The sequence below is a fragment of the Panicum virgatum genome, chromosome 7K (assembly GCF_016808335.1).
Source record: "Panicum virgatum strain AP13 chromosome 7K, P.virgatum_v5, whole genome shotgun sequence".
Taxonomy (NCBI): Eukaryota; Viridiplantae; Streptophyta; class Magnoliopsida; order Poales; family Poaceae; genus Panicum; species Panicum virgatum.
This window is the reverse complement of record NC_053142.1, coordinates 47,237,928-47,263,849: the sequence shown is the minus strand read 5'-3', so window position 1 is coordinate 47,263,849 and position 25,922 is coordinate 47,237,928. Positions and strand designations below refer to the sequence as shown.

Sequence of the window (25,922 nt, the reverse complement as noted above, 5' to 3'; positions counted from 1 at the left end):
GCGGAATCGCGCGACAGGGCCCCCGACAGCGACGGCATTCTTCTTCTTCTTCGATCAGTATATGTTCGGAGAACGGAGAAAAAAGAATTCGTTTGATTCTTGGGTTGGTTACAGTTGTTACACTGCGCACGCGCGCCAGACGCATCGCCATCGATGCCATCTGCTCGGGGGGAAAATGACACGGTAAGGAATGAAGCTACGGGGCGGTCGGGAACGGCGCTGAGGGTGGCGTCCATGGCGCTGGCCGGGTCGGCCATGTTGATTGCTTCACATGACGCGGCAGTCGACCGTGTTGTCGTCGTTGAAGAAATCCTCGTCGAAGCGGGAGGGCTGCGGCCGGAGCTGCCGTGGAACACCCATCGGCACCGGCATGACCATGGGCGGCGGCGGCGGCGGCATCGAGTAGTAGCCGCCGTAGTACGGCGCAGGGGCCGGCGGGTAGTACGCCGGCACGTGCACCGGCACCACCATCGCCGGCTCCGCGCGGTGGTAGTGCTGCTGCACCTGCACCTGCCGCGCCAGCGCCGACCCTTTGCCGCCGAAGCCGTGGGCGTCGCGTCCTCCTCCCTCGCCGCCCTTGGCGTTCGCGTCGGCGTCCTTGGACGCCGCCGCCGCCTTCCCGCCGGCCGCGTGGTCGCCGCTGCCGCCATCGGCGTCGCAGGCGCGCGCGGCTTTCTGCGTGCACTTCTTGCATTCCTCCTCCTTGCACGCCGCGGCCTTGTCGCCCCCCGTGCCCTTGCCGTCATCCTTAATCTTGCTGCTCTTCTTCTCCTCCGCCGGCGCCAGCCTGTCGCCGTCGTCCTTTGCGCCGCCCTCCTCGCGCCTCTTGCCGTTTTCGGAGGGCGGTGGCGGCGGCGGCAGCACCTCGGCGATCTTGCCGACCTTGGACAGCTTCTTGACGAGGACCTTGGCGTCCACATCGCCGACGATCGTCACCCTGTCGTGCGACGGCTGGATCTCCGTCCTCAGCACGCCTGCACGCGTGGACACACACGTCAGCACCATGTCTCTTGGAAACAGAGCAGAACCCAAATGCACCAGAGACATGACACACAGAGCTAACGATCTTGACCTTTCAAGCTCATGGCCTTCATCACCTTCCTCCTGCACCCATCGCAGCAGCTCACGTTCACCTTCAGATCAATCCTCTGCACGACGATTCCACCGAGCCATGTCAGCCAATGCAACACAACGCAACTACACAAGCAGTGGATCAATGGACGCGTGCGTTGAGCAAGCTCCGGTACCTTGAGCTCTTCTTCCCTAGCCATGGCGATGATGACTACGGCGCAGGAGCTCGCCGGAGAGGCTGGCTCTGATTGGGAGCCGATCAGCGCTGACAGCTCCCGAGTGCTGATGCCTAGCACTGCCGTTGCTGCCGCGTATTTATACACAGCCACATCGGCAGCTTTCGCAACTGGACCATTAGATTCCCAAACGCCCACGGTCCGTTGCTTGATTCCGAGCTGTATTTACTCGCGGTATTCTAATCGCCCTAGGGCAAGGGAGACGAGGTATATACCGGGACAACTCAAACTCGTGTACTTGCAGTGCAGAGGCCCACTCCTTTTTTTTCTATGTTTGCGCCAGCATCATAGATTCATCGGCTGTTATGTGACGACAGATTCTTTGGCCAGCAAAATAATAATGATACGAGCTCTAATGATGATGTGCCGCGAATGTTCTTCTCTGAATCCCTATATGCTCTTCAAAACTGTTGTAAGATGCACATATTTCTAAAGCAGTCAAGCTTCAGTCCTAGCTGACATATTTGTTTACAGTAGTCGTAATTGAAAAGGGTCAAGGATATCTGCAGTTCATCATAGAATTTGTTACTCAGGATAGTGCCGTATCTCTCACCGTACAATTGGTCTACATGGCTCTATTTCTCATCATCCAAATCATATACAAGTCAAAAGCTACCATCCATTTTATACAATTTCAATCATAGATTGATAATGAAGTTTTTTTTTGAAATTACTCTAGAATGAAAGTTGCACAAAGCTTGAAAGATTAGTTCAAGGCTAGCTGACAAGCTTTTTTTTTTGCGAAGGGACTGGATCCCGTATATTAGAAGACCGTGGCCCTTACAACCATCTCCCTGGAGGAATTATAAATTACAAACAAGTCCTAAGCACTAATCCTCCAGAAAAGAAAACAAGCAAACAAGACCCTAAAGAAAATCAAATTTGAAACAAAGGTCCTTTGCTCTGCATCTCCCAGGCAGCGCACTCCCACTGGATCCACCGGAGATGGAGAAGAAGCACGTCGCCTGAGACAAGAACTCAACCAAGAAATCGACAGGGACCTCCAGCTTGCAGCCGCAATCCATCTCTCCTCTGGCGTGCATTGGCCGTCGCCATCAAGATCTTGGAAGAGAGAGTAATCGGCACCACTGAAAAAATCAGTGCTCCGAAGTAAATCCGCAGCTGGTGACATCGTCATCAACCCGGAAAAGAGCCCCAAGTAAGAGGAATCCGGTCCATCCTCTGCCAGAACAAAGGAGAACACATCTCTTCCCATCTTCCAGTACTTCTCACCGAACCTTGACAACGTGCGCCAGATCATCAATCCTCCAGCATCCACCTCCTTTCGGACCAAGAAGCCGACTCCACACATTGGAAAGCCGCAAGAAATCCGCGATACGAGAACATCGGCCGTCAAGCTACGAAGTCCGGCCACCCACACACCCGTTGCCATCGATGACCCAGAGCACGGCACCCACAAATCCGGCCAGACCACCAGAAGCGAAGGAAGAAAACCCAAAAGCTCCACCTCTAAGGTCAGCGGCGAGCTAACCCTCACATCAAGCACTCCGGGGACGGCGTCGTCGCCACCGTCAGCGGAGAGCAAGAGGAGGAGCAAAATCCACCTCACCAAGAAGCCGAAGTCGACCTCAGCAAGGGGAACCAAAGCCCAGTGCCCATCGTCGGAAGGAGCGCCGACCTCGCCGCCGCCGCCGCCGCCGCCGCCGAAGATGACCAACAGGAGACCTAACCCTAGACGGCGACCAAGGAGCCATCGCCGGGACACACTAGCACGAAGATGTACATCTACGGCTATACAAGGTCCTCCCGCCGAGGGGCCGGACTCCCCTCGCCGCTCCGACGCCCCGCGGGCCGCCGGAGGGGAGGGGGCTGGCGGATCGACGGAGGAAAAGGAGGGCCAGCTGACAAGCTTGATCACATAAGTGCACTGCAAGTGCTCTAGCCTCTAGGATATCTGCTGGTTATCACAGAACTGGTTACGCAGGGATGCATCTTTTTTTTTTAAACAGCTCAAAACATTTCGTAAGCACAATTAGTGAACTGCACTGAATAAGTATCCTCTACAATCTACATGCATGTTACAAAGTAGTAGTATACAGCAAAAAGGAGAACACAATATGCCGACGATCTGGTAGGACTGTACATGTAGCCATACGCCCAAAGTGTCGATCTGGGGACGGGCACAAGCTCACAGCCTTTTAGGCCATGATTAATTACAACCAGGCGCACAAATACCCAAACAAACCGCTGGCGATTAGTTTAATCCAAAGCACTTGCTCACAATTAAGCATGGTACCCTGCTACCAGCAGAGAAACGGGAGGCCATCTGTATGATAACGCCTGAGGCATTCTAAGTGCCTCACAGTCTAGCATAGACAGGAATAAAGCTAGCTGTGGCCATTAAACAAGGTGGTATGGACATCATACATGTTGCAGAGGCCACCCTTTTTCACTTTCAGGCAATCAGGGTTGTTCCCGTGTGTCTTCGGTTCATGCGCTAAACCTACAAAAGTAGCAGTCCAATGGCTCATTAGAGAAATGAATAGAATAGAATCGCTGAAAAGGCAATGGTAAGGGATACAGGATATTCAGGGATCACCTTTCAACGAATACTTAAACCAGGTCCTCGGATCAATTTAAAATTCTGATCGACCATGATTTAGCTATGATACTCGCCAACTTATGTTATACAGACTGCATTTTCTGCTCCTTGAACTTTACGGTTACAGTATCAACAGCCCCAACTACCAGAACATGCCTGGAAAACGGCATCTTTGGTTCAAATGTACTCTGTTGCTGGTAGAAGTAGAACGTTCTTCTCATGCAGCCCACCGAGCTTCGTCAGAGTCTGGAATGACAATGTCAGTCCTCATCATTGGCCTATAATCGTCTGGTATTGCAGCTCCGGCCTGCACACACAGCTCTACAACAGCGGGAGCTTTGCCATAGAAACTCCTGAGAGAGGATCTGAGAGGAGGGCCACTGGGGTCAGGGACATGCCACACGTAGTTAGGCGGGATGACCTCGTCGATCACTGCGTCCTGCCACCCGTGCTTGCCATCCCGCCACTGGTGCTTGAAAGCCCCGCAGAGCTTGACATTGTGGCCCCATGGACCAACATGGACCTCAGAGCAGTAACCACATGCTTTCACAGTGTACTTGCTCATCAGCTGTTCGACGCCTCGCCTGACATTGAGGTATGCTTTCAGTGTCCTCTCTGCAAGCTCTTTCCCATTGGATGGTGAAGGTGACTGGCCCTGTTGGTTGCTGAATGTGTCAAGCTCAGCAAGCAGAGACACGCAGTCTTCTGACCGGTGTGGCTTGGGCTCATCAACAAACTCGCCACGGCTAATCACCTTCTTGCCTATCATTCTGACAGGAGAAGTCCGTCGCCTTGAGGGATATTGCGGTAAGTCAATGCCAGCCTGAATACATAGTTCAACTATTGCCGGAATCCTGTCATAATCAAACCTGGTCTCATGCTTGACTCTCCGTCCAAATGGATCAAAAAGATGGTAAGACTCAATCGGGATGAGAACATCATTGATGGAACCTCTAGCCCAAGAGTGATGACTGTTCCGACGCTGGCTTCCTGAGCCATAGCAGTCTTGGATCTGGTGGCCAACCAGACCAACATGGACTTGAGGGCACTTTCTGCAAAATCACCAACCAACAAAAAAAGTTCAGGATTCTTGACAAATCATTTTGGATAATGCTGATTTCATGTATGCCTACGTAAGAGCATCTACAGATAAAACTGCTCACACACATAAGTATTTGTTTTGGTTACCTGCAACCATAAACTGTAACAACATTCAGAAGTTGAGAGAGTCCTCTGATGAGCACTTTCCAGTTATCAAGGACGTCATATGCAACAGGAACAAGCTCCGGCACAAGTAAACCATTCTTTGGGGCTTCAAGAGGCTTCTCTATCCGCATTTGTGCAAGCCTCTTATCTCGCCGAGAATCTTGCAACATCTTTTTAATTGGAACAGGAAAGGGTTTCTTTTTGTTTTTTGGTTGTAATTCTGGAAGATCAACATTCTGTGGTTGTTGCTCATACTTTGCTTGCCTCCTATAAGTATTGGGAGAGTACTCACAGCATGTCCTTGTCAGCTTCCAGCCAACTCGTTGTGGTTGAGATCCTACCTGAACTTGTAAACAAAACAGACAAGTGTAAATTGGCCTTCTTTTTGCATACTACAGTACTTCTCCACAAACCGGTTTCGGCACGAAAATGAACAGATGCTAAGAATTTTCTGATCATGTAGCATTCAGTACCAACCATCTCCATAGGTCATACTAATGTGTTCGAGCTGCTAGTCTGAAATTGTATTGGGGTTTTCCAACTGGTCAGTTGTACTGAAGGTATTTTCTCTATATGTTGAGACAGTTCGAATTTCGAAACCCCAAGGACAGCAGATGAATGATAAAATGTTTGTGCATACTATCTGCTATGTGTAGTATAGTGCAATCTGAATGGGTGACTAGTAAAGCAAAATCACTAGTGTCGTCAAAATGACACTGCAACAAGTGCGAACATGTAAGACGACAACAACAATGGAAAATGTTCCTACCCCGTTTGGATAGAGCGTTCAAGAAGAAAACAACCGATCCTTCAGCAGACTCCATAATTAACAGTAATGAAGATCAGGGGCAGACAACTGATGCCAAACTGTATATGGCAGGTACTGACAAAGTATTTCTCTGCAATGGACTCTACAAACAAATAAATCAACTTCCCTTTTGATCACCTAGAAAACTGGAACTGGATGGCAACTTTGTGCTGAATGGCCTAACCTATATATGCACTTTCAGTTTTCTTTTCTTCAATGAACATAATTATATGAAAATAAATTAACTTCCCTTTTTCTATCACCTAGAAAGAATAGATGGCACACTTTGTGCTGAATGGCCTAAACCATACATGTAATTTCAATTTTGTTTTCTTCAGGCAACATAATCACAACTGAAGTACTGAATGAACTGCCTGCAAAAGGCCAGAGCATGAAGACAGTACCTTCACTGTCTTCATGCAATGGAGAGGGGGGTAGGAAATGAGCCACTGCCGGCACTCACGGGAGAGGTGGCGCGGAAGGAAAGAAGATCTTAGATCCGGTAGGACGAAGAAGAATGATGCCATGGTGGAAGGAATTGCAGAAGGGCGAGCTGAGGTCGATCGAGGAGGCGGCGAGAAGCGGTGGAGTAAAGGTGGAAGACGATGGTGGAATACGAACGGGAGGCGGACTTGTGCTTTTCGGCCAAAGACAGGAGGCGGTGAGAGGCATCTGACGCCGCACGATAAAACAAGCTTCTTATCTCCAAGCCTATCTTTATCTGTCGCCTCCCTAAAAAATCCCACAGCCATCCATCCACTTCAGTTCGCCATGGCGACCTCCTTCCTCCGGCCCCTACTGCCCCCCAAACCCTTCCTCTCCGCCCGCAGGCCTCACCTCCCCGCTGCTCCCGCCATCAGCACCACCACCGTTCGCTGCACCGCCGCGCCCAAACCGGCAACAACCTCCACGCCGAAACCCAGCCAAGAGGAGGCCATCAACGGCGCGGCCACTCCGGACGAGGCGAACGCCAACCCCAACAGCATCCCCGACGAGGAGACCCCGGCGGCGGCGGCGGCGACCACCTCCTTCGCGGTGGCCCGGCGGGTGCCGTCCGCCATCTCCCCGGACCGGCGGCGGCGGACGGCGCTGACGCAGGAGGAGCCGCCCAACTACGAGATCGGGTGGAAGCGCACCAAGGAGCTGCCCCTGGAGAAGCCCCGCGGGTGGGCCGTCGCCGACTTCCTGGAGAAGCTGGAGGGCCTGATGGCGCGCGGCCGGTACGGGTCCGGGCAGCTGCTGGGCACCGTGGCGGGCGTGGTGACGGAGCGCGCCCGGGAGGAGGCGGAGATCCTGGTGGCCGAGGGCGGCGTCGAGGAGCGCGTCGTCACGGAGCTCTTCCGCGTCCTCCGCCTCGTGGAGATGGACGTCGAGATGGTCAGGGCCGCCGTCAAGGAGGAGACCGTCAGGGAGCGCGTCGAGACGGCGCGCGCCCGCTGCCGCCAGGCCATCCTCGTCGCGCTCTCGCTGTGACCACGATGCCGGCCACTCTCTCTGCAGTCTGCTCTCCTCTCATCACTGATGGCCGCACGTACGCCTTTTGTAACTAAACGGCCGGTTAAATAAACAAGTAAGATTAGCACGCATTCAACTGATGCCAAACTGTATATGGCAGGTACTACTGACAAAGTATTTCTGACTCTACAAACAAATAAATCAACTTCCCTTTTGATCACCTACAAAGACTGGATGGCAACTTTGTGCTGAATGGCCTAACCTATGTACTCGTATGCAGTTTCAGTTTTGTTTTCTTCGATCAGCATAATTATATGAAAATAAATTAGCATCCCTTTTTCTATCACCTAGAAAGACTAGATGGCACACTTTGTGCTGAATGGCCTAAACTATACATGCAGTTTCCTTCAGGCAACATAATCACAACTGAAGTACTGAATGAACGAACTGCAAAAGGCCAGAGCATGAAGACAGTACCTTCACTGCCTTGTTTATTCTGGTTCTGCCGAGTGCCGACGCCAATCGAGATAAAGGAAACACCTGAACCAATGATCCAAAAGTAAACGTAAGAAGCTGCCAATAAAGGATTTCAAATGCCATAACTAAAACGCTGAGAAGGTAATTGGGCTTACTGTTAATTATCTCCATGGCAACAGCTCAAGCACGCATCCAAGATTCTTCGCTGAAGAACGAATCCCCCTTGCGTTCAATGCATAGGCGCAGGTTTAGCTACCTGTTAAGGAGAAATAGAATTGTTAGCCAAACGGTGCAAAGGCGGAATTATCGTTTGTAACATGCCATGGCATGGGGGGATTGGATTCAGGCATTGAATCGATAGGCTTCCGACACCATTGCTCGAGGACGAAGCAAAGGAAATGGAGACGGACCGAACCAAGCTAACTCTCGGCACAACCCACGCAAGCAATAAAGCTACGAATTCTTACCAGCAAGCAACCAAAGAAATCAAATCCAGTCTGGACGGGTCTGCGCTCCCAGCTGAGCTGGTAGAGGGTTGGAGGTGGGGAGGAGGCTTGGGGACGGTCTGCGCGGCAGCGAGGCCGAGAGGGATTTCCTTTTGGCGATGGCGAGGGAACGGGGAGGAGGGCACGACGAGGACCGGGCTGCCCGGCGCCCGGCGAGGTGAACTCGAGATGAGGTGAACCTGCTTGCTCTCGAGTCTCGTCGTGTCGCAGCGCAAGAGGAAGAAGCAGCACTCGGACGGAGCGTTTTTTTATATATTTTTCAAAATCGTTTTTTACAGAAATATATTTTCGGTTTCATAATTTACAATTTTGTACCCTTACCGTCCGGCTGCGGGGGCGGCCGGCCCCTTGCCGCCCTGCTGCCGGGCGGTAGAGACCTGAATGTAAATATAATTTATTTTTATTCGCATTTTGGCCCCTAGGGGGAGCCTGCCCCCGGTGGCGGGGCGGTAGGCCTACCCGCCGCCCGGCAAGGGGGCGGCAGGCCCCCCCTCTACATAAAAGGTTGAACTTCGAACTTGGAGGCAAACTTGCTACTGCATAGGGGCCACACAAGATACTTTGGAGGCGAACTTCGAAGATTGGAGTCGGTTATTTTCTACACCTAACCAGCAGGCTGATCCTACCTTCCAGACACATGTGGCCACCGGACGTCCAGGTAGAGACGTAGGGCCTCCAGACCGACACACATATCCTACAGACCACGTCCTCGCACAGCGTAAAAGAGGTCGACATGGCCGGGGTGGTTAGGAGGTGCTTCTAGTTGTTTCTGTATTTTTGTTATAAACATGTCGTCATGTTATACTTATTTCGTTCTCATGCATCACCTATTTCGTTCTCAGTTGCGTATGTGTATGAATTGCTAAGTTATACTTTTCATATTCATCTACTTTACTAACGTTTTTTATTTCTATCCAAAATATTTAAAACCACATCTAATGCCGCACTGCTGCACTGACAGGCAAGGTTTAACCTGCGGGAGGGCCTGCCCCCCCTGCCGAGCGATGGGTAGGCCTACCTGTTATCGCCATAAATTAACAGATTAATTTATGGGCCGAAAGCAAGATAAGCTTAAAGCAGAAGATTAAGAAGGCTTGTAAATCGGCTCCTGCGTGAGCATCTGGGCTACATGGGCCATGTATCCTTAGATTTAGTTTAAGATTAGAGATAGAGTCCAATCGGGACAATATTAGTTTAGATTCTTTCCCAAGTCTCCGGACTATAAATATGTACCCTTTGTTATTCATGAAGGAGAGCATCATCACGTCTCGCAAACAACAACTCTCGGCGCATCGCCACCCCTAATTCTAGGATTTCATCCAAGTAAGCGCCATGCTGCCCTGATTGCTTCTTGCGATCAGGGCAGCGTTGTTCTTGCTTTTACATTTGTATTACTCGTACTGAATTATTTTTGATGGCGAGTAATGCTAGTTATCCTGATGTTCGTAGCATGGCTTTTAGTAGATCTGTTGTGCTTCGTTGCTTATCATCTACGAATATCATGTTGTCTCTGTGCAATCACGTTTCAATCTTATGCTAGTTCTTGTCGCATAGAATTAGTTGCACAGAGGCAACACCCTGCTTCTTTTATGTCTAGTAGATCTAATCTATTATGGTTTGCTCTTATCTCTAAGAGTTGGCGTAATATCTGCTAGGTTAGGCCTTACAAACGGATTGGATGATCCGGTGGTGTAGTAGATGCTTTATCTTAGCCTTGATAGGGATTGTTCCGGGAATCGGCTCTTGCTAGTTCTTAGGCCACTGTTTTGGGTTATGGTTTAGTTGTCTGTTACGTTCATTAGGCCCAGTCACGTGTAGGATGTTCCGATCTAGCAGTGAAGCTGTTACCATCGTGGATTAGATTGATTAGATTTAATTGAAGCAGCTTTACAGTTATTTGCTTTATTCATTAACATCCTGATGCAAATAGATCCCATCTGACACCGGGACTCGATCGGCTCTTTAAAGCCGATGCAAGAGTCGTGCCGGGGAGCTGACCATGGCTCGGACTTATGTTTACACGTGTCTTTGTATGCAGGAAACTGTTCGGAGCACGTTCGCACCTTCCTGACCGGGTATAGGTCAGGTGGCACGCCCGGCTTTTCATAGAATCTCCGGGCGCGTGATGGAATTGCGGGCCGTCAACGAGGGAGCAGTGCCTGCCAGCGCCCCGGCGACCTCCCGGCTCTTCGTGTTGCCTGTCGCTGCTCGCCGGTGGGTTTCGACCGACAACACATTCTGGCACGCCCGGTGGGACCCTTCTCGGCAACAACGTCCACTGCAACAATGACTGGAGCTCAAGATCAAGAACCCGCTCCCAGGCCCGTCACGTATGAAGAGCTCTCTCCTGAACACAAGAAGAAGTATGATGAGATTAAAGCTCTGCTGGAAGCCGATCTCATCGGCTCTTTTGAGAGGACCCGCAACCATGGCATCAGATGGAAGGGGTTCTCACCAGAAGGCGCTCTCGACAATGTAGATCTGTCTGTGCCATCGGAAGAGCGCACCAGAGCTCTGCGCCAGGAGATGAACTACATGGTGGCCCATGCGCTTCATCGGCACTCTCAGAGCCTGATGAACGAACTCGAGCGTATGGCGCATCGCGTCATCCAGGAGATAATCAAGAACCAGTACTCTCCATCGGGGCCAACGCTAGGGAGTCACACAGAGGAAGCTGCACTGCATTCTAGACCGGTATTGCCTTTCTCGTTTGCGGCTCCAAAACCACAAAATTCGCCGATCTACGTCGTCCACAAGATCGGCGGTGATCCTGGAGAAGACCAATTCCTCACCGAGCCACCCAAGGAGATTCCGCACGGCTACACGTGCGCCTACATCCCTGACAGCGTCAATCCAACACGCTCGGTGCAGATGGTAAACCCAGGAGCTTCTGGAGCAGACGCGGAGAAACAAGCGTGGCTGGCAAAGTACGCTACTGGGCCGAGTGCTGAGCCATCGGCCCCAGGAGTTCTTAGTGTGGAGCAGGTCAGTGCAATACTGAGAGACCAGTTCGGCATCCTGCCCAAGAGGAAAGCGATCGGCTATTCCAAGCCGTATCCAAGTGATTATGACTTGATCCCACTGCCACCCAAGTATCGGGCTTCCTGAGTTCACCAAGTTCAACGGGTCAGAGGGAGCCAGTTCTATCGAGCATGTGAGCCGATACTTAACGCAGCTTGGGATGATCTCAGTGTCGGATCCGTTGAGGGTCCGGTTCTTCGGCCAATCCCTTACAGGCCCAGTGTTTGGATGGTATGCATCACTGGCTCCAGATTCGATCCGAACTTGGAGGCAGCTCGAAGATCAATTCCATACCCAGTACCACTCGGAGGCTGCTGAAGCTGGAATTGCCGACCTCGCCCAAGTCAGGCAGAAGCGAGGAGAGACTGTGTCAGAGTACATACAACGCTTCAGGGAGGTCAAGAACCGATGCTACTCGTCGCGCATCACAGAAAAGGAGGCAGTCGATCTGGCTGTCCTGGGACTTGCTAAGCCGATCAAGGATGCGGCTTTTCAGTTGGAGTTCACATCTCTGGCGCACCTTGTGCAGAAGCTCACAGCATACGAACATTACAGTGGAGCAGTTCGAAAGCGTGGTAACCGAAGAACCCGAAGCAGCAGCAGCAGGAAACGTCCGAACGGAAAAAGGAGAAGAGATCACGTCCCTTAATTATACTAGTAAAGTGCTCGTGCTAACGCCACGGATAAATTTTAGACGTACATTAAACAACATATGATGCATAGTCTAAACTGAGAAACATATGTTCTACACAAAGAACAAAATTATTATGTTGATTACACAAACACATCCAACATCGGTCTTTCCTAATTCCCCCTCTATTATTAAGGAAAAGAATGTGAGTAAAATATTCTTATGAGTTAATAAGTGTGCCCGTGCTAACGCTACGGATACTAACATGTCTTGTTAGATACTAATAGATCATTAGATGTTCAGAATACAAAATAAAGATAGAATACGCGATATCAACCATTATTTTTCGAAATAAAAATGTCGCACATATATATGCGGTCCATTACTTGTGAACTTAATTTGCATAATTAGTAACCAATGCAAAAAAATTATTCTAATCACAATCTTTTCCTAAGAATACAACCCAAGAGAAAGCAAAGGGATTGCCAACAATACTCATCAAATGATTGTAATAATCAAACCCCCCTCTGTCGGTCACTTAAAGTCCTGCCCATCAGCCATTCTCGTAAGTTTCTGCACAACCAAATAACAATTTGTAAGCAACAGCTCATTGTTTCTATGCACCCAGATGTTTTGAACATATTCTTACCCTGCGCTGTCTATGGAGAGAATTTTCTGTAGAACTAAGCCATTTGCTGATAGGGTTGATGAACTGTATTGCACATGGGCTGTAAATTACAAATGCAGATTAGCAATCACCAATTGCTTGAAATATGTAACAGAACGGGCCAGATGGGCCGGGCCGAATCCCGGATACTGTAGCTCGGCTACTGTAGCGCCGAAAAATACTGTAGCGACGGGCGTATAGTCCCAGACTGTAAGTTGAGAGAGGGACGAGCCAGCTTAAATACCAGGCCCAGGGTAGTTGAATAACTCCGGTTGCAATTTTTTGCGCGAAGCGAGGACGAAAGCGCAAGAGAGTTATTTTAGCTGGTGTGATTTACTCAACGTGCAGAGTAGATCTTAGCCATTACCCTGGGTCGACTCTCGCGGTTTCACGCCACATACGGGCAGAAGTGCGCGTCGGGTCGTTACAAAATATAGGGAAGGGAAGATCATATTGTCAATACAAACATCCTTAGTATAAAGAGTTAAAAGAGTACCAAAGCTTTTAGGGTGACCATCCATTTTTGTAATAATCACATCGCCAATAGAATACTTGGTTTAAAGGCTCATGCCTGATGAAATGCAGCCTGGCCAATACTACTGTCCATAAGATTTGTAGTGAAATTTAGCAGAATTGTTGAAAGCCAGAACTGCAAATTTCAAGTGCACATATTATTGCTTCTGAATCTTGCCACATTTCATTGTAGAGTGTTGCTTCTTGTTTGTGCTTTCCACCCACAATGATGAGATTGCAATTTTCTTTCTTGAACCTATGGAAGCCCTGAACAGCAATCTTTGATTGGATCAGACTCAATGTAGATGCCAAACAACTGTTCTAGAGAACAGATATGAAAATAGAAATAACAAGAAATTGAACTTGAACCTATGCAAGCCCTGAACAACAATTTTTATTGGATCAGACTCAATGTAGGTGCCAAACAAGTGTTCAAGAGAACAGATATGAAAACAGAATTAACAAAAAACTAAAATTGAGATTTATAGCAACTTTTCATAACTCTGAACCAAAGTAATCTAATTTGAAACTGGCATATGCCATCTCAAGTTCTTGAAATAAGTACTGACAGGGCGTCGAGGACAGAGAGGAGCCTGGGATAGGATGCGTTGTATATATTGGCTTGCTGAAATAAAAGGTGCCATGAGACTATCATACTCCCATAAGAGAATGCACCCGCCCTACCTTGCCAAACATTATTGTGACATTTTTCGAGAGAGAAAATATTTTCACTAATATATTAGCCAAAGCCTTCTCATTTGTCCATTCAGTCCAGCTGATTCAAGAACAGGAACATAGAAGGAAAATCTCTATAGTGATACTAACAAGTTTTGCAAGTAAAGAAAACTCTTTTTATTCAATGTTGAAAGGATCTTGGTGATGCCTAGAGGAGGGGGGGTGAATAGGCGAACCTGTGAAAAACCTGAAAAATTCTTCGCAGCGGATTAGTCTGTCGGAACTTCCGACCCTGTGAAGGGAGTTCCGAGGAACGAAACTTCCTACACTGTGAAGGAACTTCCGACGAGAGTAAGAATTTGAACGAATTACAAGTTTCAAGGAGAACCTGGGAAAAGTGTTTGAATCAAAAGTTCACCAGTAGTTCCTAGAGTAACCTGCAAGTGGTCTAGCACAAAGGAACACTCCACAAAAGTAGATCGGGACAAAACGAGTTCAAGGTCAACAAGAACGAGATATAAACAATAAGAACATGAGACACTCGATTTGTTTCCCGAAGTTCACTGTAACACCCCGGGTGTTTGCACAGTAATTAAATAAGTGTCTGCACAGTAATGGTGTAGGTTGGTTTTGCATCATGTGCTAGAATTACTTAAAAAGGATCTTTTTGTAATTATGAAAGGGTATATGTGTAATTATGATTTTATGCAAGGTCCTTTATATAGTTATTTCTGAATATAGCTTTTGTGGAGGGTGTTTGTGCAAAATTTCAGTGCATTTATTGCATGGCATCAATTTTTGCTTGAAGGTCTACATTTGAAATGAAATTGCTTTGAAAAAGACAAATTTCCTGGAATTCAAAATCCCTTCAACAGTTTTAATTTTAGCTCTTGAAGCTTTGGCCAAATAAATTTTTGCACAACATCAAAGTTGTAGATCTTGAAATTTTGAACAACTTTCATGTTGGGCACTTTTCTATTTGAGCTTTGATTTAAAAGTTATTGCTTGTTTACAGAAAGGTCCCTGGAACTTTTGGAAATTGCAAAATCGCCCTTATGACCATCTCCCCCTCTCTGCTCTGCTTCTCGCCGCCGGCCACCGACAGCGCCGCCCGCCGACGCCTTCCCGGCTTTCCCGGCCATCAATTCGCCGTGCGCTGGCTCCCACGCGTCGCCGGCGAGCTCCTCCCCCTCCTGTTGCCTCGCGCTGGAGCCCCCACCCCTCGCCACGCGCCCCCGCCGAGCCCAGAACCTCCCCGGCGGCCGCCACCGCGACGCCGCCGTGGAGAGCCCAAACCCGAGGCCCAGCTCTCGATCTTTCGCGCGCCTGAGCACTACAAGAAGCCCCGCGCTCTATTCCCCTCCTCTTTTCGCCAGTTCCCTAACCCCACGCCCCAGAACGCCGCCGCCGCTCACCCCGAACGCCGGCGAGCTTCACCCCGCCGCGGAGCCGCCACCCCAGACCCGCTCTACCCCTACAGCCCCCACCTTTAGCACCGCCTCGACCTCGCGCAGCTCCCAGGCCACTTCCCCTCGCCTGAACCTCACCGGAGCACCCTCGCCGTCGCTTGCCTCCGCCGCCGACCCGCCCTGCTCCGCCGAGCCGCCGCTTCCGAGCCCCTCCGCGCAACCCTAGGCCACCCAGAGGTGCGCCTTGCACCCGTGAAGCTCACGCACCCCTCCCCTCTCGCCGCCGGTGAGCCCCTCGCCGGGAAACGGCCGGTCAACCGCCGCCTCCCCTCTCTGACCCGGCCCAGGGACCTCGGGTTGAAAGGAAAGAAAACCCAGGGGGTTATTTGCATAGGTCTAGACTCAGATGAATAGTGTCAGTAGGGGCTGCTTTGTAATATTTTCAGTGAACTTTGAAATTCTAGATCAATTCGTAGAAAATTCGTAAAATAGCAAATCTTGATGTTTTGGAATCCTCTTGAAGAGCTCTATGCAGTAGAACCAGAATATGTTAGGCCTTAGTTGCAAGTTTTTGCTGTAGATGTTGTTTTGTGTTACTAGGTATATAACTACTTGTTCTTTAATCTTTTTCTTATCTGATGCTTGAAAGCTTGTATTGCTTTGAAATTTTGGTGGTAGTTTACTCTTGTTACACTAGCTCTGCTATAAAAATTTCATGATCAGTTCTTTGTTGTAGCTATTTATTTGATTTAATCTTTGTTTAATAGACTTTATTCATGGTAAATAGTTTCTGTTCTTAATAAATCATGAAAATATTCCTGAATGTTGTTCTGGAGTATGTTAGCTTTTCCAGGAAGTTTGAGCCTTAGTTCATGGCTAGATCAGGGGCTAAAATATAAATTTTGCTAATCTGTTGTCTGTTTTATTTATTTTCTCAGAATTATTTCGGTGTAGATAAAATCATAAAAAAATTCACAGTAGATAGATCTTACCTGTGTAGATCTCCTGTTAATTTTTGAGCTTCTACTTTGCTATATTTTAGTCTGTATAATTCAAGCTTGTGCTAGGTGTTGCCTGCATAAATGTTTTATTGTGATTAAATGGTTACATGTCTTCATATGATTTTTGTAGGGTAGATTACTTTGTTCATGTTCTGTTTAGTGTAATTTTGGTAGATTTTATTACTATTTGTACTTTGAGTTGTTGATTTATTTACAAATCATGACTTAATTGTATAGGAAATCACCACCACTCATTTTATGAAGTTAGTTAACTTCTTTTGTGCTGTTGATCATGATGCCTTGTGTAGTTAAATTTGTTATTTAACTACTCTATAAACGATTGCCCATGTTGTTTATAATGTTGTTCTTGCATTACATATAGGGCTGGATATCAAGCCAGCTCGGCTCGTTATGGCTCGCCTCGTTATAGCTCGGCTCGTTAATATATTGGCTCGGCTCGGCTCGTTATACTAACGAGCCAGCAGGCTAGCTCGGCTCGGCTCGTTAGCGAGCTCGAGCTAGCTCGTTTGGCTCGCGAGCCAATGTAGAGAGACAATATGAACACACATCATCACAGAGTATGGCTCGTTTGGCTCGTTATAGCTCGTTTGGCTCGTTCCAATTCTTGCTTCTTATGCTGCTCTTCTTACCCATTTTCCAGCATTGTTCCAATTCTTGCTTTTTATACAACTATTCTAACTCATTTTTTATATAAGCAACCTCTTGTTCATACCTTGAGGAGTCATAAAGCTGACTAAAATAGAACTGAATATATATCATTTTGAACTTAGGGTCAAGGATTGTAGCAATAACCATGACATTGTTCTTCTCTTCCAAATATTTATCAAATTTGTTTAACATTGCAGCACTCATTTTCTTCAAATATGAGTCATTAGAATTTTTTGTCTTTAACAATGCACCCATTTAAATTTGCTGGCTCGTTATGGCTCGCGAGCGGCTCGCGAGCCAGCTCGAGCTGGCTCGTTATAAAACGAGCTGGCTTGTTATAAAACGAGCTGGCTCATTATAAAACGAGTCGAGCTCGAGCCGAGCCATTAACGAGCGAGTCGAGCGAGCTAGCGAGTTACGAGTTTTTCGTCCAGCCCTAATTACATATAGATACGACTACTTTGTCAGACGGGACGTACGAGTTGATTCCGGAGTCTGACGGAGGTGATCTCGAAGCTCAAGTGAACACTGCGGAACTAACTGAAGCCCCGAACCAAAGTTCGGAAGAGCCTAGCGCTGAAATAGTTAGCAATTACCGAGAAGGCAAGCCCCGGACATAACCTATACTTCAAAATTAATTTCATTTACTGTATTATCTTACTTGTGCATTTACAGTTCTTAGGATTTGAATTGAAAACCCTAGATGCATGATCCTAGGAACCTATGTACTGAACACTAGACTTGAGTTCGAATAATTGCTAAGCTTATAGGACCGGTAAAAGTCGAGTGATTGCCTGTCACTCGCGAGCTTTATAGGAATTTTCTGTTTACTTTCTGTTATCAATATAAGGACTACGGACGGGGTTGTGTTCGATATCATGACCTTATGTGATACCCCGTCTGTGTTGATGAACTTGCTAAGGTCGCGGTGTGTGGTAGTGCTGGTTAAGTTTTTGAAAGTACTAGTCACATGCCGTAAATATGGTACGCGGCAAGCCTAGTAGCCGATTGGACCGGGGAGTGGATATACCTGACACTCTCTCTTAGAGATAGGTTTTATTTTATGTTGCGCAACACCACGACTTCTAGGGACAAGGGTGGACCGGGCACGGGTGGACCTTGGAGCCCTGTAGTCGGGGAGAGTGTTCCTATCCACGAGCCGGAAAGAAAGGCAAACGGTTGTTTGGAAATGACCCGACGGTGTTCCAGACGTGTGTGCTAGGTTGTCCTTGCAAGGTTGAATTTCGATTCAGAATCGTCCGCCTCTCACGATGAAATGAGACTGCTTGATCTCTTTGCCACACAGAGTAATAAGAGCAACAATATTCTTATTAATCTTGATGCTTGCTTAGAAGTTCCACCATGTTTGGTTAGTAGATGCTTACATAGAATGGTTAATCAACTAGAATCTTGAAGCTAAAACTTGAAAGTAAGGACCTACTCTTTATTGCTTTTCAGCAAAGGAAACCAGAGCCTTACAAAGCCTTGCATAGTCTAGCTAAGGTGGGCTACTTATACCCGTTGTCGGTTAAGTCTTGCTGAGTATTAGAATACTCAGCCTTGCTGTTGAAACCCTTTTTCAGGTATGAGTTTTGAGGATCAGATCGCTAGCTTGACCTATCCTTGCGCTTTGCCTCCTGGCTGGTCCGTAGAATGGGATACGTCTTCGGCCGGCAATGACTATGACGAGTGATACCAGGCTTGGGCTAGCTCGGTATACCTTTGCGACGTGTTGTAGTTATCGTGTTTTATCTTCCGCTGTTTAAACTCTGATTCTACACTTATGTTTTGTATAACTGTTTTACTTAAGTTGGTTTTGTAATAATCTTTTGAACTGGTTTGTGATCTTTAATATGCCTGTGTTGTAAAATTGTGGTTGTAATATCTCTGGACTCGCCTTCGTGCGGGGTATGCTTGTTCGATCCGAGAATCGGTGGTTGTATCGGGACGTTACCCGACAGACCAAAAATTGTTCCGTTTGAAGTGCGTTTAAGCTAATGTTGCCTTTATGGTGATGGTTTACGCACTTGAGCCGGGATAATTTAGGCGGTTCTGCCACATTCACACCCAAAGGTGCTACGTCTCCGTTGAGGAAGGATTCAAGAGACGACGCTCAAGAACCCCTATGCTCCTCCCCAAGGGCGAGATCACCTCTCTAGCCCAATGTCACTTACTATGAGATGTTGTTGTACAAACTTCCCGGGGCGCACACACACGAGAGGACGCTCCACGGGCGACGCCTAACCGTCTAGAAGCAAGCTTCAAGAGTAACAAATACGAATCGGCGGGAGAAGATGCTTCTAGAGCTCTTGAGATGGGAATGACTGCTCACACAAGTCAAATGCTCAAGCTCACACTCAAATCTTGCTCTCACCCAAGCCCTAGCTCAAATCCTCACAAAGTTTAGCTCTTGGAAGGATTGGGGAGAAGTTTTGGAAGCTCTAGAGTGTGTTTAGTTCGCGGAGTCAGCAGCCAATGAGTGAAGGGGCTGAAGGGGTATATATACCCGTGGCCCAAAAACTAGCCATTGCGGGGGTGTGTCGGCTTGGTGGATGTAGCCAAAATCGAAGTCGTCCCTTAGTGGATGGACTTGTCAGCAACGGACCATGGATGCTTAGGGGTTAAGCATGTGAGCAGTGTCTCTGTCTCGCTCATTGCAGCAGATGATCAGAGATTTGATTTCAGCAAGACAGCAACATGAAGACATCCATATAAACATTTTTTTAATAGCATATAAATTAAGATTGGAACACGGCAGAGACGGCGGAAGAACTAACCAGGCCGAGTCGTGGCTCCTCTTCCTCATTGGCGCGCCACCGATCCGAGCTTTGAAAAAGCACGATGATGCATGGGTGGGCGCTGGCCGATCTGAAGGTAGGACCCGTTGTGTGCGTTGTGAGGAAGACGAAGGCCCGTTCACTTCCCAAAAAGTTTGTTATACTAACTGTTACATCGAATTTTCGGATACATATATGGAGCATTAAATATAGTTGAAAAAATAATTAATTATACAGTCTAACTAATTAGTACGAGATATATTTTTTAAACCTAATTAATTCATGATTGGACATTATTTGTCAAGTAACAATAAATTGTGCTACAGTAACTTTTCATCCAAAATCACGAACTGAACGGGGCCGAACCCACCAACGAACGGGCTAGCCAATAGGAGAAGACGAGTAGACGGCTGATACGGCTTGGTGGCCAGGTAGGCGGCATGACATCTGCGACCGGCGCCTCTCTCTGATTTTTTTTTTTTTGAGGCGAGCTCTCTTTGAATTTCAATCTTTTCTTTTCAGTTGTTTTCCAAAAAATCTTTTCTTTTCAGTTTCATTGATTTATTAAAAAAACGAGGCGGCTTCTCTGAATCTGAACGCCTGGTGCTTTCAGTTTGTCCTTCAGTTTTCCGTTCCTCCTTGGAATACGCGCCTAAGCAATATACTAGCAGGTTGGCACTAGGGATTAAAAAAAGTGTTTTACAGCTCGGCGCCCAGCGCCTATATAAGGACTAGCCTCTCTGAAGGTGATGATCTCGTCTATCCATCCACCATCTCCTGTGTTATCAGTCCCTGTTCGGCTTCCTAGAGTTCCAGCTGGTGTTGATCGCACAGAGTTCTTGCTGTAATCGGCCATGAGCTACCAACCTTCAGGTACTTCGGAGTTCTGATCAGTGGCCCGTGATGCGTCCATGCTTCTTGCTACCTGACCTGAACTGATCGGTTTGAGTTTGTTGGCTCTGCTTCTGCAGCGTACCCGCCACCGGGCACGGCGTACCCTCCGCCGGGCCAGCAGGCGTATCCGCCGCCGGGCCAGCAGGCATACCCGCCTCCGGCGTACGGCGCGCCGCCTCCCGTGGCCGGGTACCCGCCGCCGCCCCCGCCGCCGCAGGAGTCCAAGGGCAGCAACGACGGCTTCTTGAAAGGATGGTAAGATATCCTGACACCGTCGTCTACCAACCCGTCGGCTAGCTCGCCAACGTCTCTGATCTGTCTGTCTATGTTTCTGATCTGCAGTTTGGCGGCCATCTGCTGCTGCTGCATGCTCGACATGTGCTTCTGACATCATCAGGGATGAGAACGTCCAGACTCATCCTTCATGCAGGCGAATAGAGCTGTTTCTGAGTCATGATGCGTCTTTGTTTACATCAAATGTATCTGTTTTGCCCTTGTTATGAATTTATGATCGTGGTGTTGGTGTACCTGCAAACATCTTCGGACTTCATTAGCTGATCTAGGTTTTTCCTTTTTCCTTTTGGAGTTCCATGTGAAAAAAGCATCTCCGATCAATCTGTACTTGCTTTGGTGCTTGATTATTGCCGTACTCCACGCCTCCTCTGACCCTGCATGCTCTGGGGTAAACGTGTGTCGATGGTGGATGTTGATTTTCAGCGCCCCGTTGAGTTCAGGAGTGTGAATGTACCAAGCTGTCATTAAAGTCCAAGAGTGTAAATCTCAGGCGACGAAATCTATTGGACAAAAATTGGCATCTTCTAAATATTCTTTTTAACACATTTGACCCTTACGGCTGAAGAAATGAGAGGTACAGAATATGCCGCACGGCCAAACGATTCGGCATATCCTGATATCCAACATAGCTGGTTACAACAACAAAGCCTTTTTTTTCAACAGGCGCCAGCTAAAAAGGCTAACATTTCAATTTTCAACCACCACATGATAAGCAAATTATTTGCGAGGGAGTTGTATTCCAAACACCACTTTGCTCATTCAGTTCTGAACATTTACACGCAGAATAAACATTTTTACAGCTCTAAACACAAATTTCCAACAGAGGCCGTAGCCCATATGTACATGCACTTTACAGTGTGTGTTACCGTGCCCAGAGGTTTAGCTGCCAAACAACCAACGTGGTTCCTACGCCTAGCCACCATGGCTGACACCAACAGCCCTAACTTCCACATGCTGCCGCCCCTTGTTCTCTGGGTGAACAACGATGGTCGCCTGTGCCTCTTCCAGTGTGCCCTCCTTGCCCTCACGACTTGCAGTTAACGTGCCGACCATAGGAGCTAACTCAGCTGGCCTCATGGTTTCGCCGTCGCTCGGGGAGATGATCTCCCAGTCCTCTGAAACTGATGTGAGATCCCCACGTTTCTCATGATGCTTCTCGATCTCATAGGCTGTTGGGAGTATGACATAGTCGTTCAGGGGATTGTAGAACGGATCAGGTTCTCCAGCATGCAGCCAGTGCTGGACAATCCGGAATACGTGGTGGCTGCAGACGATTCCTCGGTGGTCAGCTGCAACCCCAACTCTTGCCACTGCATTAAGCCCATCCGCCTGCAAAACGAGGGAAAAAACATTTCACACAATTTTCTCAGTAGCGCTTTCCTCCCAAATAATAATCTGGAACAGCAAAAGTATCAGACCTTTGCTGATTCTACTGGGACAGATCCATCACCATCAACATAGACATATTTTCCCTGAAAATAGAAACATGGCTCAGAACCTCAGGCACTACAAACCAGTGATTGATTGTTCAGCACACCAGCAAGCCAGAAACCAGGTATGCACAAAACACAACAATAAGGAAAAGAACTGACCTGAGCATATAAAAGGTGACTAAGATTTGAAACCGGATGGTGTTCACTACCATAGCTGCAAGACACATGCATATTAGTAACTGAAGGTTGATGCTACTCATCAATATGTAGCCATCCTACATTGATGGTTTATACCATATTTGTGCCTTATCCCATAATATTTGGCTACATGGATTTCGACCAGCATGTTTGTGTTTTGGAGACATTTTAGCTCTCGAGTAATGTTTACAATCTGTGTAGCAATACTAGTATTGTGAAATTACTAGTATACTAAAATCTGACACATGCACCACTCTAGTTATTGAACGTAAACAGCAATTAACGCATCATCCCATCATGTCAATGGGCCCAATGGAGATTCTGCTTAATACAAGAACAAAACTGAAACTAAAATCAGAAATTTCCAGGTGAGAAAGTACCAGACAGTATGTGGAGTGTCATAATCAGTCCCGTATATATTGTAGAACTTCACTGATTCTGGAAGCTTTGCACTGGACAAAATATCATGAGTTTCCTTTGCCCACTTTAATATATCCAAATTAAGGGGCACAGAAATATGCATCCCATCAGCAATGATCTGCCATTACAAAATTTTTCAGAAAGAATAAGCATCAACATAAGCTGAGTCATACCATAATTTGAAATGCGAAGGACTCACCTCATTGTTGGAAAGAGCCTTTTCAATCATCTTTATTGCTTCCGCAGGCTCATACGACTCCAACAGGGCACTTTTCTTACCATTGTTATCCAAATTCTCTCTCCAAATCTGTAGCAGTGGAGTGTCTTTCCACTGGAAGTTTGGGTTTGCCAACAACTCATAGATTGATGGGCACTCAAGTAGCTGAAGCAGAAATACTGTTTTCAGACTTCTTTTTGAAGGAAAAAATTCTGGTATCCACATGAAACATGCAGACGATAGGATGCGGATAAATGGATAGGATATAAAAGCATACCAATTGTTGCATACACCACTTTGAAATAAAGAATTTTGATTCCCATCCTTCAACGAAAGACATTCCATTCAGCAGACTAGTAGTTATGTACCCAGGGGCACCTGTAGGACAGTAGAAGGTCGCTTTGTCAAGTAAAATTTGCTAGCAGCCTAGTTGAATAACGTTGGAAGAAATGGTACTCAAGCACATATTACCTTGGAATGGTGCAGCAATTGCAATCCAACTCTTAACATATTTTTCAAATACCTATAGAAGAAAAACAACACTATTCAGAAAAGGAGCTATAGTCTTGAAGCCAGCAAAGCTGAGCAGGACATTGAACATGGCAAATCAAAAGGAAAGATCCAAAATACATGAACAAGCACTGACATCGCTGTGCAGAGATATGAAACATTTGACGATTAATCCCCCCATTGAGTGAGTAATGAGATTTATCTTTTTCCCACCAGAAGCTGTGTAAACTGACTCCAGCTTTTTGGAAAATCTGTCAAGGGTCTCTGAGAGCCTGAAGAACAGAACAGTATCAAAAAGTATGAAGATAAACATAATGTGTCCCACCAGAGAATAGAAAACTCCACAATACTTAAATCACCAATGAGAAAATCCATAATTGTTTTCATAAACTCATAAAACGGTGACTGTTAATAATCAATAAAGGATCACGAAGTGGATAGCATAAATAAAACAAGAACAAAGTGCAAAATTTACCTATTGCTTTGGCGGAAATCGTAACCAAACCCAAAGAGAGTTTTTCCTTCTTGATATCCCCATTTAATCATTTCCACTATCATGTCATGATAGTAGTACACAGTCTCATCGCCTATGATCTGTTACCAAAATGTAGTAAATTCTGAGATCATAGAACCACTGCAATTTATGCAATTTATTGGGAGGGGTTCGTATCGAATCTATAATCAAGTTGGCTTCAAAGTCGGAAGCCAACAACAGATAGAATGAAAAATAAAAGCAACATGGCTATTATAACAAGAAACCGAGCAGCACATGATGAGAGCCACGAGCTAAGAGACAGAAAGTTGAAAAGACATCACAAACATTTACTTCTACAAGCTGCTACTGGTTGAGGTGAAACTTTTTTTAAAAAATAACAAAACAACAACAAAGCTCCCAAATAAGTAATATCTTACCATGTCTGGGTCTAATGTGTCAATGGCATACAAACCATATCTATCCTCGGGGACGGTAATTCTTGTTTTCTCATTCACAGAAACAGTTCTACCTGCTCCATTAGAATAACTTCAAATCATATGACATAGAAGCAGGAAGCGATCTAATAATAGATCGGACAAAATCATGAATAAAAATGGATCAGCTGTTGTTTTCTTTATGAAGCCAAAGAAAAATAAATTAATTTCCATACATTTGTTTATATCAATTGTTTCACCAGACCATGTGACTTTAGTACAAGCATCTCTGCCATTTTTTGTTAGTTCAATATTCTAACATCCTTTCTTTTTCATATCATGTCCAAAGTAAGTCAGTACAGTCCCTAACATTAGAGTTTAAATAATTAAGTCAATGTATAATTAGCCAATTGAATGTAAACCACAATTATTGGTGAACAAGAGTGTTGCTCATACCAGTGGAGGCATCAAATCTGGACCAGAGCTTCTCCCGGAACTCATGCTCCGCAGCAAGGATGCGCACCCACACCCTCTCCTTGTTCCCAGCCTCATCAACAGCTTCAAGGATGGAGCCGGCAATACCAGGAACAAGTAGCACCGGGTCAAGGGTTGGATCGACCAAGGGCACCTGCTCCTTGACAATCCGCAGCCAGAGCTCTATCGCCCGGATCAACTCCTCAAGTAGCGTCATGGTCACCAAAAAAGGCTGCGCCTTTCCAAGACTTCTCTATCCAAATTCAACCCCAACCAGCAGCCAGCGGCAACTGCCCCCGCTTCAGCAGCTATCAGATCACGCAAGCAGCGATGATGGCTCAGCGATTTCAGCAAATTGCAGCGAAATCAGGGTAAGCTGAAAATATTCCCGAAATCAGCTTGCAATTTGTTTCGCCAGACTAACACAGCGAAATCAGGATTGAAATCAGAGCAAAAACTAAAGCGATTGGGCCATAGATAGGAAACAGGAGCAGTCTCGATTGGCTGCGGCAGCCACCAGTGAAACGAAAAAGAAAACGCCGACAACTCTGACGCCCCCACCCCTAGAACATGAACACCGACCGAACCCCCAATCGCTCCAGCTGAAGCGCCGGCAGGAAAGCGAGAGCCTTCCCGCCAAACCAGCTCCGATCGCACGAATCAAGCCGCAAGGTTTGGAACCAATCGGGGGACGCCGACGCTGGGGTACGGACCGCGGTCGGAATCCTGCGGCGTTTATTCGCTTCCGGATTGGGAGGTGGTGGGGTTCCGGCGGCGTGAGGGCTTCGCTATCCCGTTCCCGTCCCGTACTCTAACGCCCAGCTGAAGGGAGATACGCGAAGCAACCAGCGGCCACGTGGATCCGTCTGCCCACGTCACCCGAGATCT

General features: G+C 47.3%; 3 protein-coding genes and 1 long non-coding RNA gene across 14 annotated transcripts; 1 reads left to right on the top strand and 3 right to left on the bottom strand.

Annotated features, from left to right (window-relative positions):
• Positions 1-70: 70 nt before the first annotated feature.
• On the bottom strand, positions 71-8,540 carry LOC120641773 (APO protein 1, chloroplastic-like). 11 transcript variants are annotated; one of them, XR_005662391.1, is made up of 6 exons: positions 8,284-8,540; positions 7,972-8,072; positions 7,817-7,879; positions 5,059-5,417; positions 3,868-4,922; positions 3,287-3,771 (listed from the first exon to the last, which is right to left on the bottom strand). XR_005662391.1 is itself a non-coding variant. In XM_039918008.1 (5 exons), the coding sequence occupies exons 3-5, from the start codon at positions 1,269-1,271 to the stop codon at positions 268-270; spliced, it is 807 nt and encodes a 268-aa protein (XP_039773942.1). In that variant the 5' UTR covers positions 1,272-3,771; positions 3,868-4,922; positions 5,059-7,682; the 3' UTR covers positions 71-267. The 11 variants fall into 11 exon arrangements, 2 of the variants coding, with proteins under 2 accessions (XP_039773942.1, XP_039773940.1); XR_005662386.1 differs by having other exon boundaries at positions 5,059-5,422; positions 8,284-8,495; XM_039918008.1 differs by lacking the exons at positions 7,817-7,879; positions 7,972-8,072; positions 8,284-8,540 and adding exons at positions 71-974; positions 1,073-1,148 and having other exon boundaries at positions 1,248-3,771; positions 5,059-7,682.
• A 3,746-nt stretch (positions 8,541-12,286) lies between these two features.
• On the bottom strand, positions 12,287-14,387 carry LOC120641772. Its single transcript, XR_005662383.1, has 3 exons — positions 13,138-14,387; positions 12,624-12,702; positions 12,287-12,547 (listed from the first exon to the last, which is right to left on the bottom strand). It is a non-coding gene; the product is annotated as an uncharacterized LOC120641772 (long non-coding RNA).
• Positions 14,388-20,224: 5,837 nt separating this feature from the next.
• LOC120641771 (cysteine-rich and transmembrane domain-containing protein WIH2-like) lies at positions 20,225-21,397 on the top strand. Its single transcript, XM_039918005.1, has 3 exons — positions 20,225-20,558; positions 20,657-20,834; positions 20,922-21,397. Exons 1-3 carry the CDS (start codon positions 20,540-20,542, stop codon positions 20,965-20,967), a joined length of 243 nt encoding a protein of 80 aa, XP_039773939.1. The 5' UTR covers positions 20,225-20,539; the 3' UTR covers positions 20,968-21,397.
• A 185-nt stretch (positions 21,398-21,582) lies between these two features.
• On the bottom strand, positions 21,583-25,847 carry LOC120641770 (lecithin-cholesterol acyltransferase-like 4). The gene is made up of 11 exons (XM_039918004.1): positions 25,017-25,847; positions 24,564-24,655; positions 24,127-24,245; positions 23,788-23,923; positions 23,613-23,664; positions 23,419-23,519; positions 23,124-23,306; positions 22,885-23,042; positions 22,466-22,520; positions 22,292-22,345; positions 21,583-22,202 (listed from the first exon to the last, which is right to left on the bottom strand). Exons 1-11 carry the CDS (start codon positions 25,249-25,251, stop codon positions 21,786-21,788), a joined length of 1,602 nt encoding a protein of 533 aa, XP_039773938.1. The 5' UTR covers positions 25,252-25,847; the 3' UTR covers positions 21,583-21,785.
• Positions 25,848-25,922: the final 75 nt, after the last annotated feature.